The sequence below is a fragment of the Barbatula barbatula genome, assembly GCF_947034865.1.
Source record: "Barbatula barbatula genome assembly, contig: scaffold_197, whole genome shotgun sequence".
In the NCBI taxonomy this organism is placed as follows: Eukaryota; Metazoa; Chordata; class Actinopteri; order Cypriniformes; family Nemacheilidae; genus Barbatula; species Barbatula barbatula.
The window spans coordinates 1-17,590 of NW_027636892.1; the positions used below are offsets into that span (position 1 = coordinate 1).

The 17,590-nt window shown below is 42.8% G+C and overlaps 1 protein-coding gene across 1 annotated transcript; it reads left to right on the forward strand.

The window, feature by feature from the left end:
* Positions 1 to 7,959: 7,959 nt before the first annotated feature.
* Positions 7,960 to 8,610, forward strand: nog1 (noggin 1; the record flags this gene model as incomplete). The annotated part of the gene is made up of 1 exon (XM_079488378.1): positions 7,960 to 8,610. One exon carries the CDS (start codon positions 7,960 to 7,962, stop codon positions 8,608 to 8,610), a length of 651 nt encoding a protein of 216 aa, XP_079344504.1.
* Positions 8,611 to 17,590: the final 8,980 nt, after the last annotated feature.

Here is a 17,590-nt window from a genome sequence, read left to right on the forward strand (position 1 = left end):
GAGAGAGAGACGCTTCTGTTTTTCCGAAGCTATGGATAGACTTTACCTCCCACTGAGAAACACGTACATAAATAAATACATTTATTACATATATATCATACGTCTGTAAAACACACGTATAAAAATTTGTGTATTAGAAAAGAGCGCGTCAGCCTTGTGAAAACACGCTCGACAAACAACTCGTTATGGTGCTAATTATTTTCTAAGGAAAACAAGCGTGGAGAAATTACGGCGTGTGTTTTTGTAAGCCAGCGCTACTGGGGAATTTCTCTGCGAAAATAAATACGACTAATTGAATAAACGAAGGCCGGTGTAAAATGTCTGAGGAAAATAGCAGCGGCCTGTGGATTCTGGTGCGTTTGCGTATGAAAGGCCGTAGATTAATCCCAGCGTTAATCCAGACTGACTTCATTATAAACTCTGGAATTAAATCACCGATGACAGACTGCGGCGGCTTCGACCATAGTGAGCTACCGCTGCTGTCTACATAGGCAGCTTCCTTCTTAGGCAGCAGATGTTTTGAAACGAGAAGAAACTGGTTTCGCGTAAGAAATGCTTCGCATTCGGTTCTGGAGAAAAACACGTTATGCATCGCGTATACTTCTTGCTAAATTTCCTATCAAAAAGAGGTCGTCTTGGGTTTGTTCTACGCACGTTCTATGATCATCCATCCATCAAATCCTCATTATGTTACTGGCAACCTAAGTCGAGTCTTTGGTTTTCATTTCAGCGAGACTCACGATGATTGAACGTTACTAGAAATAAAAAAAATAACATCACAGGCGGTCATTTAGTCATTAAGACATTCTCGCCCGTTTCTGTTCTCAGACAGAAGACGGGTGTCGAGTAAGTGTGCAGTTCGTGATATGCCGCCCCCCCCTATCTAAAACACTAAAGGTAGAACTGAAACCCTCCAAACATTGATGTTCTTCAGCCTGCAGGTCTCGAGACCTCCGAGGCCCTGCGGCTCTGAGCTGACGGGGGGACGCTTGTTTTTCTCCATCTATCTCGCTACGCGCACCTCTCGCTTCATTAAACGCGCACTGGGCATCGACACATGCGCCCGCCATCCATCAAACTACATTCTGTTTATTTTCAGAGCTAAGAAAGAGCTATTTAATAGCGAGCAGGTTGCATCGGGGGGGCGGACAGTACGCCGGCTGTGTGCGGACGTGAACGCCAGGCGTGTGCATGTGTGTGATTCACCTGTCAGAGCCGTCCTGCTCCCTGCACACCTGAACTGAAAGGCACATTGATGCGGCTTCGGACAGAAATAACTGCTGATGTCATGTGTTTTGGGTCGGAGAAACTGCACGAGTCAGACGGCCTCAGAAAATACGGCCATTATTGAAACACCACAGTCTGATATCCGCAGTACCACCAGACAGATATTAAGATCAAGACTCTGATATTCTTTCTAATGATGGCTTGTGAAACGCCGTAATGAATCCTTAAACACAAAAATGCGTGTCTGTACACATTTAAAGTGTGGTTTTCTTAATGAGTTTGTTTTGGACAGTGTTGGTTTAAATGAGAATTTATGGACGGAGCGGATGAGTCGGAAAACTTTCTTGAGAACACAAGACCTCTTAAATACCTGCAACGGTTTCATTTGAGTAAAACCAAAAACATTCCTTGCTGGTAGATGGTGCAGATCAAATTGACCGTCTGTATTCTGCTTATGTCTAATGTGTTTTTCTTAAACAATAGAAAAATATGATTTGGTGTGAGTGCTTGCCATGGTGTTGCTATGGGTTACTATAAGATTTATTTAACCAGTTTGTGTGCTCGTCCTATTCTGTTCAGTTACTCATGTGATGTGTGTGCGGGCATGCGTGTGAGTGTACTTGAGTGTGTTTGTGTACTTGGAGGCGTGTGTTTGTGTATGTGTGGCTGTGCGTTTGTGTGTGTGCACATATGGGCATATGTGTGAGTGTGCGCATGTGTTTGTGTGTGTGTGTGGCTGTGCGTTTGTGTGTGTGCGCATATGGGCATATGTGTGAGTGTGCGCATGTGTTTGTGTGTGTGTGTGGCTGTGCGTTTGTGTGTGTGCGCATATGGGCATATGTGTGAGTGTGCGCATGTGTTTGTGTGTGTGTGTGTGGCTGTGCGTTTGTGTGTGTGCGCATATGGGCATATGTGTGAGTGTGCGCATGTGTTTGTGTGTGTGTGTGGCTGTGCGTTTGTGTGTGTGCGCATATGGGCATATGTGTGAGTGTGCGCATGTGTGTGTTTGTGTGTGTGTGTGGCTGTGCGTTTGTGTGTGTGTGTGTGTGTGTGTGTGCACATATGGGCATGTGTGCGTGTGTGTTTGTGTGTGTGTGCACATATGGGCATGTGTGCGTGTGTGTTTGTGTGTGTGTGTGTGCACATATGGGCATGTGTGCGTGTTTGTTTGTGTGTGTGTTACTGTGCGTTTGTCTGTGTGTGTGTGTGTGTGTGTGTGTGTGTGCACATATGGGCATATGTGTGAGTGTGCGCATGTGTGTGTTTGTGTGTGTGTGTGTTGCTGTGCGTTTGTCTGTGTGTGTGTGTTTGTGTGTGTGCGCATATGGGCATATGTGTGAGTGTGCGCATGTGTGTGTTTGTGTGTGTGTGTGGCTGTGCGTTTGTGTGTGTGTGTGTGCACATATGGGCATGTGTGCGTGTGTGTTTGTGTGTGTGTGCACATATGGGCATGTGTGCGTGTGTGTTTGTGTGTGTGTGTGTGCACATATGGGCATGTGTGCGTGTTTGTTTGTGTGTGTGTTGCTGTGCGTCTGTCTGTGTGTGTGTGTGTGTGTGTGTGTGCACATATGGGCATGTGTGCGTGTTTGTTTGTGTGTGTGTTGCTGTGCGTTTGTCTGTGTGTGTGTGTGTGTGTGTGTGTGTGTGTGTGTGCACATATGGGCATGTGTGCGTGTTTGTTTGTGTGTGTGTGTGTGGCTGTGCGTTTGTCTGTGTGTGTGTGTGCACATATGGGCATGTGTGCGTGTTTGTTTGTGTGTGTGTGTGTGGCTGTGCGTTTGTCTGTGTGTGTGTGTGCACATATGGGCATGTGTGCGTGTGTGTTTGTGTGTGTGTGTGGCTGTGCGTTTGTCTGTGTGTGTGTGTGCGCACATATGGGCATGTGAGCATGTGTGTTTGTGTGTGTGTGTGGCTGTGCGTTAGTCTGTGTGTGTGTGTGTGCACATATGGGCATGTGTGCGTGTGTGTGTGTGGCTGTGCGTTTGTCTGTGTGTGTGTGTGCACATATGGGCATGTGTGCGTGTGTGTTTGTGTGTGTGTGTGTGTGTGGCTGTGCGTTTGTCTGTGTGTGTGTGTGTGTGTGTGCACATATGGGCATGTGTGCATGTGTGTTTGTGTGTGTGTGTGTGTGTGTGTGGCTGTGCGTTTGTCTGTGTGTGTGTGTGCACATATGGGCATGTGTGCATGTGTGTTTGTGCGCATGTGTGTGTGTGCATGTGTGTGTTTTTGTGGCTCTGCGTTTGTGTGTGTGCACACATGGGCATGTGTGCGTGTGTGTTTGTGTGTGTGTGTGGCTGTGCGTTTGTCTGTGTGTGTGTGTGTGCACATATGGGCATGTGTGCATGTGTGTTTGTGCGCATGTGTGTGTGTGCATGTGTGTGTTTTTGTGGCTGTGCGTTTGTGTGTGTGTGTGTGTGCACATATGGGCATGTATGCGCATGTGTGTGTTTATGTGTGTGTGTGGCTGTGCGTTTGTGTGTTTGTGTGCACATATGGGCATGTGTGTGTGTGTGCGCATGTGTGTGTTTGTGTGCGTGTGTGGATATGTGTGTGTTTGTGTGTGTGTGTGTGTGTGTGTGTGTGTGTGTGCGTATGGGCATGTGTGCGTGCGTGATTGTGCGTGTGTGTGTATGCGTGTGTGCATGGGCATGTGCGTGGGTGTGCTCGACTGAATGTGTGTTATAAAAGGTACTGAACAAACCTTCCGATTACACACCTCAGGCGTGCAGTGTACATACTGAGTGTGTGTGTGTTCAGCAATATGGGCTCTATTAACTCTATTAAGTGAGAGTTGTAAACTGTAATTGAGGAGAAAAAGTAGATCAAGTGTGAGAAGTGTGTGTCTAAAGACGTCGTAATGGATTTATTATTTGACAAACTGTGTTTGATGAAAATGATGTGGTTGCTTAAGGCAGAGATGATTGTGGGAGAAATTCTTAACACGCAGAAGAAAAACATTCTTGTACTCTTTCTAATAATGGCTTGTGAAACACAGTAATGCATCTTTAAACACAACAATGCTTCATCAGCATGTCTGTACAAGTTTAAAGTGTGATTTTCTTAATGGGCTTGTTTTGACACAGTATTGTTTTAAATGAATGTTTATAGAGAGAGCAGGTCAGTGTGAGCACGACATGACTGCTCTCTTAAATACCTGCAATGTTTTCTGTTGGATTTACAGTTTTTCTCGATTGTTTACACACAAATATTGCTACTTGAGACACAATGACCACAACATGTAACTCTTTCACCAAACCCCCGAACCAATTCTGCTAAACTACAAGCACAATTCCTGCTTTACGCTCACGTTGCAGATCTAAAACACACTTTTTTCAAAACACTAAACACAATTCTCTGCATTTGGTACAATTTTCGGGCAGAAAAGCTCGTTTTCACAAGGAACACACTGCCATTCAAATATCCACACTGACTCATCACATGTGTAAACACCTGTCACAAACGCCTATACCTATTCTCCAAGCTATGGAAGACGCATGTGGAGATATAGCAGCTGATGCTTTTCATGGCTGGACTGAAAAACATTGCTTGTGATGTGGATGAGGTGCTGTGGCCAGACCCAAACCCAAGAGAAGATGCAGCATCGTTTTTTTACTGTAACTGTATACAGTAAATTCTTCTGTTGTTTTGTATGTACACCACTGTATGTGTAACTTTGCGTTGGTTGGGATGTACACTGCACATTGTTTTTGTTGGAAAAATAAAATATATTTCTTATCGTGTATTTGTGTGTTCTGACTATAAAATCTATTTTATATATATATATATACAAAAAATATTTTTCAACACACTTATATATGTACTGTCTGTAGTAAGTGTAACACTGAACCAAATAAAGACCAAAGTCATTAAGATGAAAGGAGAAGTGTTTTCAATTCATCATAGTGTTTTATAAAGAGCACATCAGTGGTTCTTATAAATGTCTATTCATATGATGGTTTGTGTGTGTCATTTGAAAACAAAATACCATTTTGAGAAGAAAGAACATTGTTTTGAATGTGAAGTTTAATTTTGCAGGAGAATTGAGGGGTTTTGCCCATTGTGTTTGTGTTTTATTATTTGTGTGTAGAGTTCTGAGAATATGAGGCATGCTTTCAGAAAATGTGTGTAAACAATCGAGAAAAACTGTAAACTGAACAGTTTTGTTAAACCCAGTGTTGATGCATTTCCTATTAAAGCAGGTATCTAGAGGCTTTATCAATTTTTTGCTTCAGATAGCCTGCAGCCTTCAGTTAACATCATAGCTGTGACCCATAACTTACTTCTTATGGTTTCTTTGGGGAATATGTGTATAATAAAGCACATTGAAACTCAAATTAAAAAATGTTTTTGTTGGGTTGGGTTTGTTTTTCAGGAGAAGAAAGTCCTATTTTAATGGAGTGTCTATTTACAACGAGTTCAAATAAGCTCCGCCCACCAATATGTGATTGGAATAGAGAGAGTGTAAAAGCGATGCCATTTCAAACAGCGACTCCAGTAGCGTTAAGTGTGATTTTTACTTCTGCGTAAGACCTACGCAGTGACGCGTACCCTGCGATCTCATTACAGATCATAAAGGCATTTGTTTAGACTGAGATCTCGTTTTTATTCATAGGTTTATGGAAGATCAGCGTTGTCTATATTAGTTCAAGTTTCCATCATTTTTAAAGTAGTTTTAAATATAATGATTTACATTCTGTTATCATTGCATTATTTAATGCACAACAACTGAGGTGCAAATAGTAACGTAATCTGCCACTATTTATAAGTACCAATACCATCCAACGACTATCTCTACTTGAGGCCGTTACACATTGAGGCCGAAATTTGCGCATGTTTAACCTCACGTTGTGTCAATCACATCTACACACTGCCTACGTTATTTTAGGCCGTCATAAAAAATTCGGAATGGGTTTGATTTTTAGCATTTCTCACATTTGTAGCAAACAATTTGAGATGCGTTTTGACAATTCAGAGACACCGTACAAACGAGCAGCAAATACAAAAAAATTCGGATTGTATGTGCAAAGACCTTTAATCCAAAGAAAATGCAGCTATTTTCGGTTGGTGGAAATAACGTATCGCTAAGAAATGCTGCTATTTTCACTCAGTGTAAACAGAACCTGCTGCTATTTAAACTTCTAGCCGCTGCCTCGTTTTAAATGCATTATGTGTTTCATTTATAAAGAGTGAGCTAGCATAAATGTCTTTAAAGCTAAGAGTCTTGAACTAAAAGCCACTTCATTTCACGAGATCCAAATATTGCATGCTTATATTTCAGTGTTCTTTCAGCAGATCGTCCTGTCTGTCTGTGACGTGGTCTGGAATATTTTATTCCATAGGAAAACCGAACGGAAGCGCTCTCTGAATCTTTGAGTGCCTGTAAATGTTGATCTTATAACAGCAGAAATGACCAAACCAGTAGCAGAAAAGTCTCATCTCATTACAGACGTCTGTCCTTCCACATTCAACAGATAGTTTTACCATTTATATTCTGCCGGCAATAAAATTGAATAAGGTTAGTGAATGTTTTATTGCTCTTTCGTGGCTCAGGAGACTTAATGGAGTTCTTGTTTACGCCTCACTGGGGTATCAGGTTTGTTTGAGACGTTTCTCCTAAAATTCCACAAATGGAATAAGTATAGACACAAACGGTCGAGTATGAGTATAGAGCTATATGTTTGTGAATACTATTACTCTTGCAGATTCTGGTGGCTCATCTGAGCACCTCCTGTGGTTATCTGTAACTGACTTTTTCAATCACTGTTTAAGATGTTCTGCATTTTGGAGACGTCTTCTATGCTACAACGATGCCCAGTCTGACCAAAAATACACCTGTCACTTGTACCGCAGACTTTTCACGGTCTCTTCTCGCAGAAGTAAATGACTTGCAGTGTGAACTAGCTCATTCAGACAGAAACAGAGATGTATTTATCTCTCCGCCTGCATTATGGCCAATGGAACGGCTGGTCACTTCTTCCACCAAACACTTCTCTGAGTGTGTGGCTTTCCACTGAGCTGCTTTGCTGGGGATGTTCAGTTAGGATTCATTTGAACTGTGTTGTGCTGCTTAATTCCCTCTGGCTTCTGTGCACACGATCCCTGATCTCACAGATAGATGGAAGGTAAACATTCACATTGCACTTCTTTGATCTTACATGATATACAGCACAACTGTCTGTCTCACACCTGTCTCTTTCTATCCATGGAGAGACAGAGCGAGAGATTTGCGCATCACCGTGGAACACGCATGGCCAACAGAGGGCGAAGCGCATCCAAAGCTCTTAAACGCCTCCAGCCACGCCCCCCTCTCTCTCTTTCTTTCTGTATGTGTGCCGTGAAAGGAGGTGTCGGGGAATCTCCGGCACACAAACCCAGATTCAAAAAAAGAGGTGATGTATTACATCACAGGGCCACGCGCGTATATATCGAAGGCGCGAGCGTGAGAGAGGCATTCCAAGAGTTTTAGCTCCAGACGCGACGCGTGCGAGACTTTAACGCGTAATGCTGCGCGCGGGACACGGAGCGATTCTGATGCATTTCACAGCCTTGATGAAAAACACCAGACCGATGCAAGACGTGGAGATCCGAGGCTGAGATATATTACGAGGGATTGATGTGTTTTCTGCATGCGTGCACCTTGGATGCGCATTGGATTAAAGCTTGCGTGTGCGTAAACGCTTTGGAGACTTTCATTGACATTTGGAGCCACCGCAGTTCATTGACACTCTCACGATGGATCATCCGCAGTGTTTGGTGGCCGTGTACCTGCTGCTGCTTTCTCTCGTCCAGTGTCAACACTATTATCTCCTGCGACCCATCCCCAGCGATACGTTGCCCCTGCTGGAGCTGAAAGAGGACCCCGACCCCATCTACGATCCTCGAGAGAAAGATTTGAACGAAACCGAGTTGAGAAGCGTTCTCGGAGACTTTGACAGCCGCTTCCTCTCCATCACTCCGCCCCAGGACCGCTACACGGGCAACGAGGACCTGGACGAGCTGGACCTCCAGCAGAACCCCACCGGACTGATGCCCAAAGACATCAGGAGTCTGGACTTTGACGTGCAGTGGGGCAAAAAGCGCAAAGCGAGTAAGAAGCTGAAGCGCAGGCTGCATATGTGGCTGTGGTCGTATTCTTTCTGCCCGGTGCTTTACGCGTGGAACGACCTCGGCTCCCGGTTCTGGCCGCGCTACGTCCGGGCGGGGAGCTGCTACAGTAAGAGGTCGTGTTCGGTTCCTGCGGGCATGGTGTGCAAACCTGCCAAATCCACGCACATAACGCTCTTGCGCTGGAGATGCGTGCAGAGGAGAGGGGCACTGAAATGCGCGTGGATACCCGTGCAGTACCCCATCATAACCGAATGCAAATGTTCCTGTGCCAACTGAACACATTACAAACTGGGATGTAATCCACGTGTTCCTGAACAGAAGATATATATATATATATATATATATATATATATATATATATATAAACTGATGCATATGCTTGACTGAAAACTCTGATGCAAAACACTGGACAAAGTTTTGCAAAGAAACACTGATCATATTTCTGGACTTAAGTTATAGATGTTATATTTTATACATTAACTTTCTTTAACAACCATAATGCTTAACAGAGCAGTTGCTCATACATCCAAATGTGAATCTGTATTGTCATATTTATCCAGTGCAAATATATATATACATATATATATATATATATATATATACTGTATATATAATATCCAAGCCATTCCGACTCTCACTGTACATTGTCTGATGATATGTTAAGCATTATGTAATGTAACAATGTCTGTAAATACAACGGAATGAAGTGATTATAAAGTGATGCCTTACATATTTTATGCACTCTCATGTGTAGGAATGTACCGTATGTATATGTCGTGCCAACATGTAATGATCTAGCTACTTGTAAAAAGCCAGTATTATGAGTCCTATCCAGAGTCTACTGTATTTGTGGAAAATATTGGAAACATTTGTATTTATATTGCAGAGAACGGCCCGCAGAGGCCCTTCAGATGTTTTATATAGTTTTCCAGTCTTTGGGAAACGCCGATGTGACGACCTCAAAATTTATTATGGATTTTTAATGTCTCGCAGCTGTGACGGCTGCCGTACGATGACGATTTATCCTGTAAATTAAGATGAACTGTTATTTATTCTTTATATTCAGATAATAAAATATCTACGAAACCCACAACACACGGCACGGCGAGCTTTTGTTTCTTTTCATGACCCCTGTGAACAAACTTCAAAGACTCTCGCTTAATTTACCATGAAATATTCTCACCTGGCTTAAGGGCCCCGTAACCAGGCAACTGCTGGCGAGGGTTTCTGGGCCCCGTGTTGAGATTTGGCAACACTTTCAAGATCAACATTACAACCATTAAAAACATTATCACTTTAAAGGCCTACGTCATTTTTTATAATCGAATGATCCACAGGTTTATACTGTATATTTAACTACTGATTTATCAGCCGAATCTGTATGTGACTAACTCTATTTCTAAAGTGAAACCCAAAAGAAGATATTTTGAGAAATGTCTCATCTTAAAGTCAAAGAGATCCAGTGTCACATTTTCTTTGTGTTCAGCAGAATAAGAATTAACAATAATAAAATCTTTATTCTAAAGTGTAAAGATTCATGCAAACAATTTTGAACACCGACAGCTCCCGAAATGTGTTTGCTTCATCTCATGAAAGCCGAAGCGGTCGTCTAAACTTTCTCCCCTCGAGTGTTAACAGAGCCGCCGGTTGTTTCTAATGAGCACATTAGTTCACAGTCTGTAAAATCAAAGCTTATCTGATAAGCACGCCTGGAGAAATGGCAGCGGAAAAAGCTTCTTTATCAGGCTCTGTAACGCTCTGCCTTTATTGAGGGGTGGAGAGCATCATTATTCTCATTGGAAACCTGTTAACATCTACTGTAAGCGGCCTTTGAACACATGATGGGCAGATAAAGGGACTTGTGAAACAGCTGTACAGCATCTCTCTCATGTGGCCTGGCCCAACTGCCACCCGCCCATTTGCAGCCCCGCAGGAGGCCCGGCCTCCCTCTGAGAGTGTGGAGCCAGTCTAAAGAGAGAAATAAACCCTGCCAAACAGCCCTCATAAAGACCATCAAATACAGCTCTGTTTACCCCGGCAGAAGAGCGCTTTATCCAAACACACGGCTGATTAGGACACTGTTGGAGCAAACGAATCGCGCCGGCTTCCTTTAAATGGATGCGTGGAAAGTATATTGTAAAGCTTGTGGATACTTCAGACGATATGAAGCGCGAGCCTTCTTTCTGTTTTTAGCTGGCTTTAAATTCTTATCCTTCTTAAAGGGATCGTTGGGTTCGGCAGAACACACAATGCTTTTATCTCTGGAGTTGCTTTGCTGGAAAATAAAAGAAAGATGTTTTGTGATATTTGCGTCAAAACGTTCTAAAGATATATCGCGATACAGAAAGTGTGAATATGTTTTGTGGAGCTATGAAAACGTTTTTTTACATCATATACAGTTTGTCTGTTTTATCCTATTGACTGAGATGAAAATCATGTGACCTGTATGTTCAATTTATTTTCCTTGTTTTCTTTTTCCACTCAATTCATTTTCTTTTCATGGTAAAACTCTGTGTTTTCCCCAGTGACAGATTCGTGCCAAAACCATTAGGCGGTTATCGTGGTATAAAGAAATTGCGGTAGCGGTGGTATCACGGTATCTGTCACGATAACTTTTCCCAATAAATCGGTTAAATACATCAGTTTTAGTTTTGTCTTTTATTCAATGAATCGTGCTTGAAATACAAATGCACAGAGGCAGAGAGAGAGAGTTCGTAACCGTTGAGCAAAATGTTTTCAAGGATACTGAAAAGTTTACGATATTACGATATGTGTGTAGAATTATCATGATGTTTTTATATCACGGTCGTTGCGACAGATTTATTAAGTTTATTTTAATTTACATGTAATGCTAATTCATGTCAGCAAAAGTTTTGTTGAACATCTTTATTTGTATTTCAGTTTAACGTTTGAAAGTTAATTCAAAATATCGCGATACAGTTGTGACCGTGAACATACATTGTGTGTTGTATTGAATTGTGAGCACAAGTAAATGCTTTTCTAAAGAATTAAAACCGATTTGTGAACAGTTAGACTCTAAAACCATTTTGCGGTGTCACTTTTGTAATGTTTACGTTTTCAATCGATGTGATGTGCAGGGATGAACTATCTGTTTTAAAACCTTCTGGAGACGGATGTCTTGAGCAGTCCTGGCGCAGTATCACACTCGAAAAGCATTATGTGTGTGTGGTGAGATCCGTCAAGCGGTCGGACGCAGCGCCAGCGGGCGAGCCGCTGTTATCACAGTGAATTACTGCGTTTGTAGTGCGTCTGAAATGACACTGTGCAGTCTGACCGCAGGGGCGGCGCAGAGGTCGTGCTGATCAGGGCCCTGCCACGACCTCTCTGTCCGAGCGGGGAGGGGGGCGGCAGAGTCTCGGCTCCTGCACGGTGGCCCCCAGGTACCAGCGGGACCCTCTGTTGAACGGAGAGGCAGTTCGTAAACTCTGCAGGAGATGAGCTGTAATTTATACATTCCTGCCTCATTCTCTTCATCCTCCGCTTCCTACTGCTGTCCTGCCTACTAGTTATCAGAGAAAGTAGTATGCAAGTACTATATACAGACTGCTGTTTTGTCTACAATAATGAAAGCGTAATGTACGGTCTGTATGACTTTAAAACATCACTTAATATTTATGTCTGTTTGTCAATATGTTTACAGTCAGCCTTGATGTCTGTGTCGTCTGGTCTCATATCTCTCTGGCAGACGCATCTCATCTCTTAATATGGACAGGACGCTCTCTGCAGATCCCGGAGGTCTGGTCCATCTCTGAATCGTACGGCTCGAGCGGGCCGAGAGCGTCTGTGTGCCGACGTCTTTAGGAGACGCTCTGCTTTAACCTCAGTCACAGACCAGCTTCAAGTGATAAAGGCAGTTAGTCTTCCCAGCGCTGGAGAATGAAAGGGCCGTTCTGTCATAAAATCCCATTGACCGAAGCTAAGGCCTGGTCTCAGATCAGTGACAGGCCGAGTGAATGCAGGCCGCTGGAACAGAGTCATTTAAGAGCATTCCCAAAGAACCCAACGACACGTGATGCGCGTCAGTAGATGTTCAGTGGCGGACGAGCGTCTCTGCCAATTCACTTTCTATAACAAGTGCTTTCTTTCAACTTTGACACTCGTCTGACGACCCGGAGGAAGACGCTGTTGGTCAAAGGTCAGAGACTTCTCATCTAGGTCTCACCTTTTAGGTCTCATGTTTTAGGTAAAAATAGACACAAATGAATCAAACGGTAACATGTAAAGTACAGGAGAGCTACACAAAATCAATATAGACAGCAAAGCTCAGGTCATGTGGTGTTTTTATTGAGATCCTAGACCTTTTATTGCAGATTTTCTCATGATGAGATATAGTGGCGAGCAAATGTAACCTTAAGTCTCATCTGCGTCTCAGATATTTCTCCTGAATCTCACGAATGTCTCCGTTTCCCGAGTTTCAGAAGAGATGTCACTGAGCTCAGATTTGTCTCAATACGAACTCAAACATTTCTCATCAAATGGACCCAAATACACATTTTCCGCATGTTTATTTTTCATGGTAGATTACTTGATGTCAGCAGACCATTTGGTTGATATATAAAACAGATATCATCCATTTTCTATTCTTGCATTCGGATTATAATGACCACAGATGATTCTCTAAGAACTCTAAGAAGAATCAAATTAGTACAGATGTTTTTTGCTCGAATAGTTGTGTTTTGGAGGAAAAGTCTCATTAGTTCTGTACTTTGAAGCTTCAAGGACAGCAGAAGATATTTCGAGTCACATTCATTAACATTGAAGCTCTGGATACTCCTCTGTTCTCTCTGAGGGGTAATAAATCACACACGATAAAACTCTTTTCATTTAGAGCAAAACTATGGTTTAATTTGAAGGTTAAGTGATAAAATATGATGACATTTTACTGAAATACAGCATGCATGTGCTCTCTTTGTGAGCTCATGCTTTCACCGTTTATTTATTTGATGTGGATTGTGAATACTTGAAGCATTTATCAGACGCCTTTATCCAATCTTTCAAAAACGAGATAAATCAAAGATTCTTTTGAGCAAATGTTTTGGCAGCAGTCTTGAGGAGGCTTTACAATGTTTGAATAATTGTTAGAGACCAAACCCGTGGAAGCAAGGAGAAGGGAATGAAAGGTTGTTTTATAGCTTCTGTCGTTTGTGTTTATGATCTAATGATGTGTTTGTGTGTCTATAGACCTGCAGGTTCAGCTCACGTTCAGAAACAAATATTTTAGTCTCACTTTTGAAAAGTTTCGATTAATCTTAATACATAATGATTCTTTAACCAGCCCTGAACTTTATGTGTGCCACTCTCATTCTAGGTTTGCCTAGCAATACCCTAGCAACCACCTAGCAACAACACTCCAACAGCCTCAACAAGTTGGTATCGTGGCACGAGGTAAACATCAAACCTTTTTGTATTTTGAGAAGGGCTGTCAAACGATTAATCGCCATTAATCCTATCCAGAACAAATGTTTTTATTATTTTATTATGTATTTTAAATGGCAAACTTTACAGCAGAAATAACAAAAACAAATTGGGTCTATATAGCAGTATACTGTGTCAACTGTGAGTAGGGTGAAACTTTTTACAACTCACCCGTTTAATTTATATTAAGCCTTAAAATTCTGCAAATTAGGTGCGTGGCGACTTGAGTGACAAGTGGTTTCAGCCAACCAGGCGCCTCGTCCCACCTCTTTCCCCATTTGCGATTATCCGTGAGTGACGCGCTTCTAAGATGGCGACGGCTGGCTCCGCCCACTTTAAGCTTCAAAACCGCTCATCAGAATCCTACGGGTGACATCACGGACACTACGTGTATGTTCTATACAATCTATGATACCGACCCGAACACAGAACTTACAGAGTGGGCTTGTACCCTCTGCATGGCTGCTCAGATAGCAGCAGCAGTCAAATTCATCCGGTTAAGAGTACTGAAATAATTGTAAGGCATGGGAATTTAGATTTCTGGTACACAATAACACCTCTGTCTGTCCAATAACCACAAGAAACTGGTATTAACAGCTAACTTTTATTAGGTTGGTTATCCCGGAGCAGACAGATAACCGCTCAGCTCACTCATCCTTATGTCTCTTTTCCACGAACATGTCTCTCGTGGGGAGAGCAAAGAAAAACACCAAAATAAAAGTCATTAATGGAATATAAAATAATGAATCAGCACATTACAAAATAAAATACGAACACAAATATAAAAATGTATACCTAACAAATCTGCTCCTCATAATTTGAGAGAAATTAGTTTAAGGTCTCAAAACTACAAAGTGTTGCTTTAACTGGCGCAAAAGCAGAATGCATTATATGAATTATCCACTTCGTTCAATATTTATGAATGGCAGTGAGACTGTGTAGAAATGAGATTTTCCTGATGTTGTGTATAGAGACACAGCGTTTGACTTTACGGCCTGCGGGCTGCTGTCTGATCAAAGCTCCGTCTTCTGTGTCACCGTGCCAACCAGACTGCACCGAAATATATCAATGAAAGTCCAGTTACACTTGAGGCATGGAAACATCTGATGAGGATAGATAGCATATTCATCGAGGAGAGATTGCTTCTTTGGCTCAGTGCGAGCGCATTCATTTGTTCGAAATGTATTTTCATGTTTTGTTGTTTCCCTGCCAAAAATTTCACGGTTAGAAACTATGTTTTGTATCCAAGTTTAACTACGGTGTTTGTAGTAAAACTATGAGACGAAACAAACGTAACTTTTACTAATGGCGTAGTCAGCACTCAAAGTAGACCAGATGTGAACATTTTGACCTGGAGGACGCTCCGTCTCGCCTCCTCACTTTAAGGTGTTGTCTGTAAAGTTTGACCCCCAGATTTCCCTGACATCACTGTGGCATTCACGCGGCGCACACCATTGTCTACCGTCTGATCTCATCTTCTCATAAGCCCTGTGACAGATCTATAAACACAAACTCTGCGTCCCATCGCATCCACACCCACAGATATATAGAATATACACGTCGAGTTCAAAAGCCTCGTTGATATGCACGATAAACTCCCGCCGTGCACATGAAAGGCAAGAACATTATTCTACAATAATGAGGAATCAGACGCACGCCAAGTCTCTCTTCTGGAGCGGCCTGCGTTGGTGCATTTTAATGAAGTGATGCAGGCGGCATCAGATAGATGTGGCCTATGAACTTACTGGCACACACGTTCCCTGGAGAACACAAGCTGGGAATGCATGTATTAACGTCTAAAAGCGATGCCAGTGAGCTAAAACACAACTGAGCACAACATATTTTGGTAATCTTTCGGATTAATTTTCTTTTTGCTTGAAGTATAGATGTTACAGTGGGTAAGATTGGTCGTCTATTGAAGTTGCATGTGGAGGTTTAAAAACAATGCTCTCCGTAAGTCTCCGGTTGTTCTCCGGTTGTACAACCTCATGCAGATCTTCAAAAGCATTCGACCTCCGGTTTCCCTCTCCTTGGCTCTTATCTCCATTAGATTTGTTCCTTGTTTCAAATTCCCGTTTGTGCCCGAAGGCGTCACCTATAGTGAGGAGTGAACGTCTGGAGAAAGACACATATGAATCTCATTGCGAGGATGAAAGGCGTCTATACGTCTGTTTTCCTCGTCTTCGGAACGTCTGGGGAACGCTGGACCGGGTGGGCGGGAACGCTTTGTGTCACGATCTCATCTCATCCATGTGGTGCTGGTTTATGCTCCGTGGGTATGGGTTCATTGTAGCGAAATTGAAACTTCATGACGTGTCATTGTTATAAACTTATAAATTATTTATTTCGCCCCGAGACGGATGGCTGCCCGAGAGGTGCCCCATTGGCTGAGACGGGGTTGTTCTTTGAGCCACTTTGACCATGTTGAAGCATTTTGCCTGTACATCTCTCGCTCGCTCCAAATGTGTGTTGACGTTCAGCTCTCGCAGCATGTCAGCGCATTACTTTGACCGTTTTCAAGTTTTCTCTCACATAAAAAACCCATGAAACCTTTTCTCTTGACTTGAGCTTTTCTTGCATATCGTTTCATAGGATGGCTCCTTAAGAAGGAAAAGTAATAAGATTTAAGATGCCATAATACGTTGTTTTATAGCTCCGATGTCTTTTTCAATGTTTTCCAAGACAAAGTCGAGACGGGAATTAAATGATTCTTATAAAATGAAGCCAGTAGTCTTCGCTATCTCTCTTGTCATCGCCGCTAGCCGTCACCTGCTAACATGCGTCTGTCAGTGTTCTTATATTTTCACTCATATCCGTGAACTTCACAGCTGGCCTTTTCTAAATGCTCTTTGTATATGAATCCAGATCTCAGACGCAGGTGCCTTCGTACATTTCACCTTTGAAAGACTTTGTTTCATGCTGGCACCGAAATCTGTTCCCTACACTTTGTTTTTAGAAATCTTGCGCTCTGTGTAAAGACGGCAGAGTTCCTGGAAATGTGCACGTGCTTAGCGAGAGTACCGACCCGCTTCACCGGCTTCTCCCACTACTGCCGTAATTGCCGTCTTCTGAAAAATTTATGTCTGATGCCAAGCCAGAAGCGTTTCCTTTGATTCACGATTTGAGATTTTTTTTAGATTTCGCATAACTGTGTTTGATGGATCAGCGCGTGCTGGGTACCTGAAAGTCAAGCAGTTCCTCTTACCTGGTATGCAAGGTCAGTGCATCTTTGATCTTGGAAGGTCTTTGGATCTGTCCGGACCATAGATACACAGACAAATATTGTAGGTTTTAATATTCAAGATTTTAATAGTTTAAAATACTTTAAATCGCAAGCGCTTAGCAATATCACATTCACATATTTACACTCGAAGAAAAATCGAACTTTTTAAAATCACATGTAAATATGGAAATGTGAAAGCAAGATGTCATATACACGCAGATCATTTAAAGTGTTTTACATTACATAAACGATGTGCAAAATGTCTTTACAAATTACTAGTAAGATAAATTTTTCATTCCTTCATTCATTTTCTACCGCTTATCCGGGGCCGGGTCGCGGGGGCAGCAGTCTAAGCAGAGATGCCCAGACATCCCTCACCCTAGACACTTCCTCCAGCTCTTCCGGGGGGACACCGAGGCGTTCCCAGGCCAGCCTGGAGACATAGTCCCACCAGCGTGTCCTAGGTCGTCCCCGGGGTCTCCTCCCGGTAGGACGGACCCGGAGCACCTTCCGGGGAAGGCGTCCAGTAGGCATCCGTAACAGATGCCCAAGCCACCTCAGCTGACCCCTCTCGATGTGGAGGAGCAGCGGCTCTAC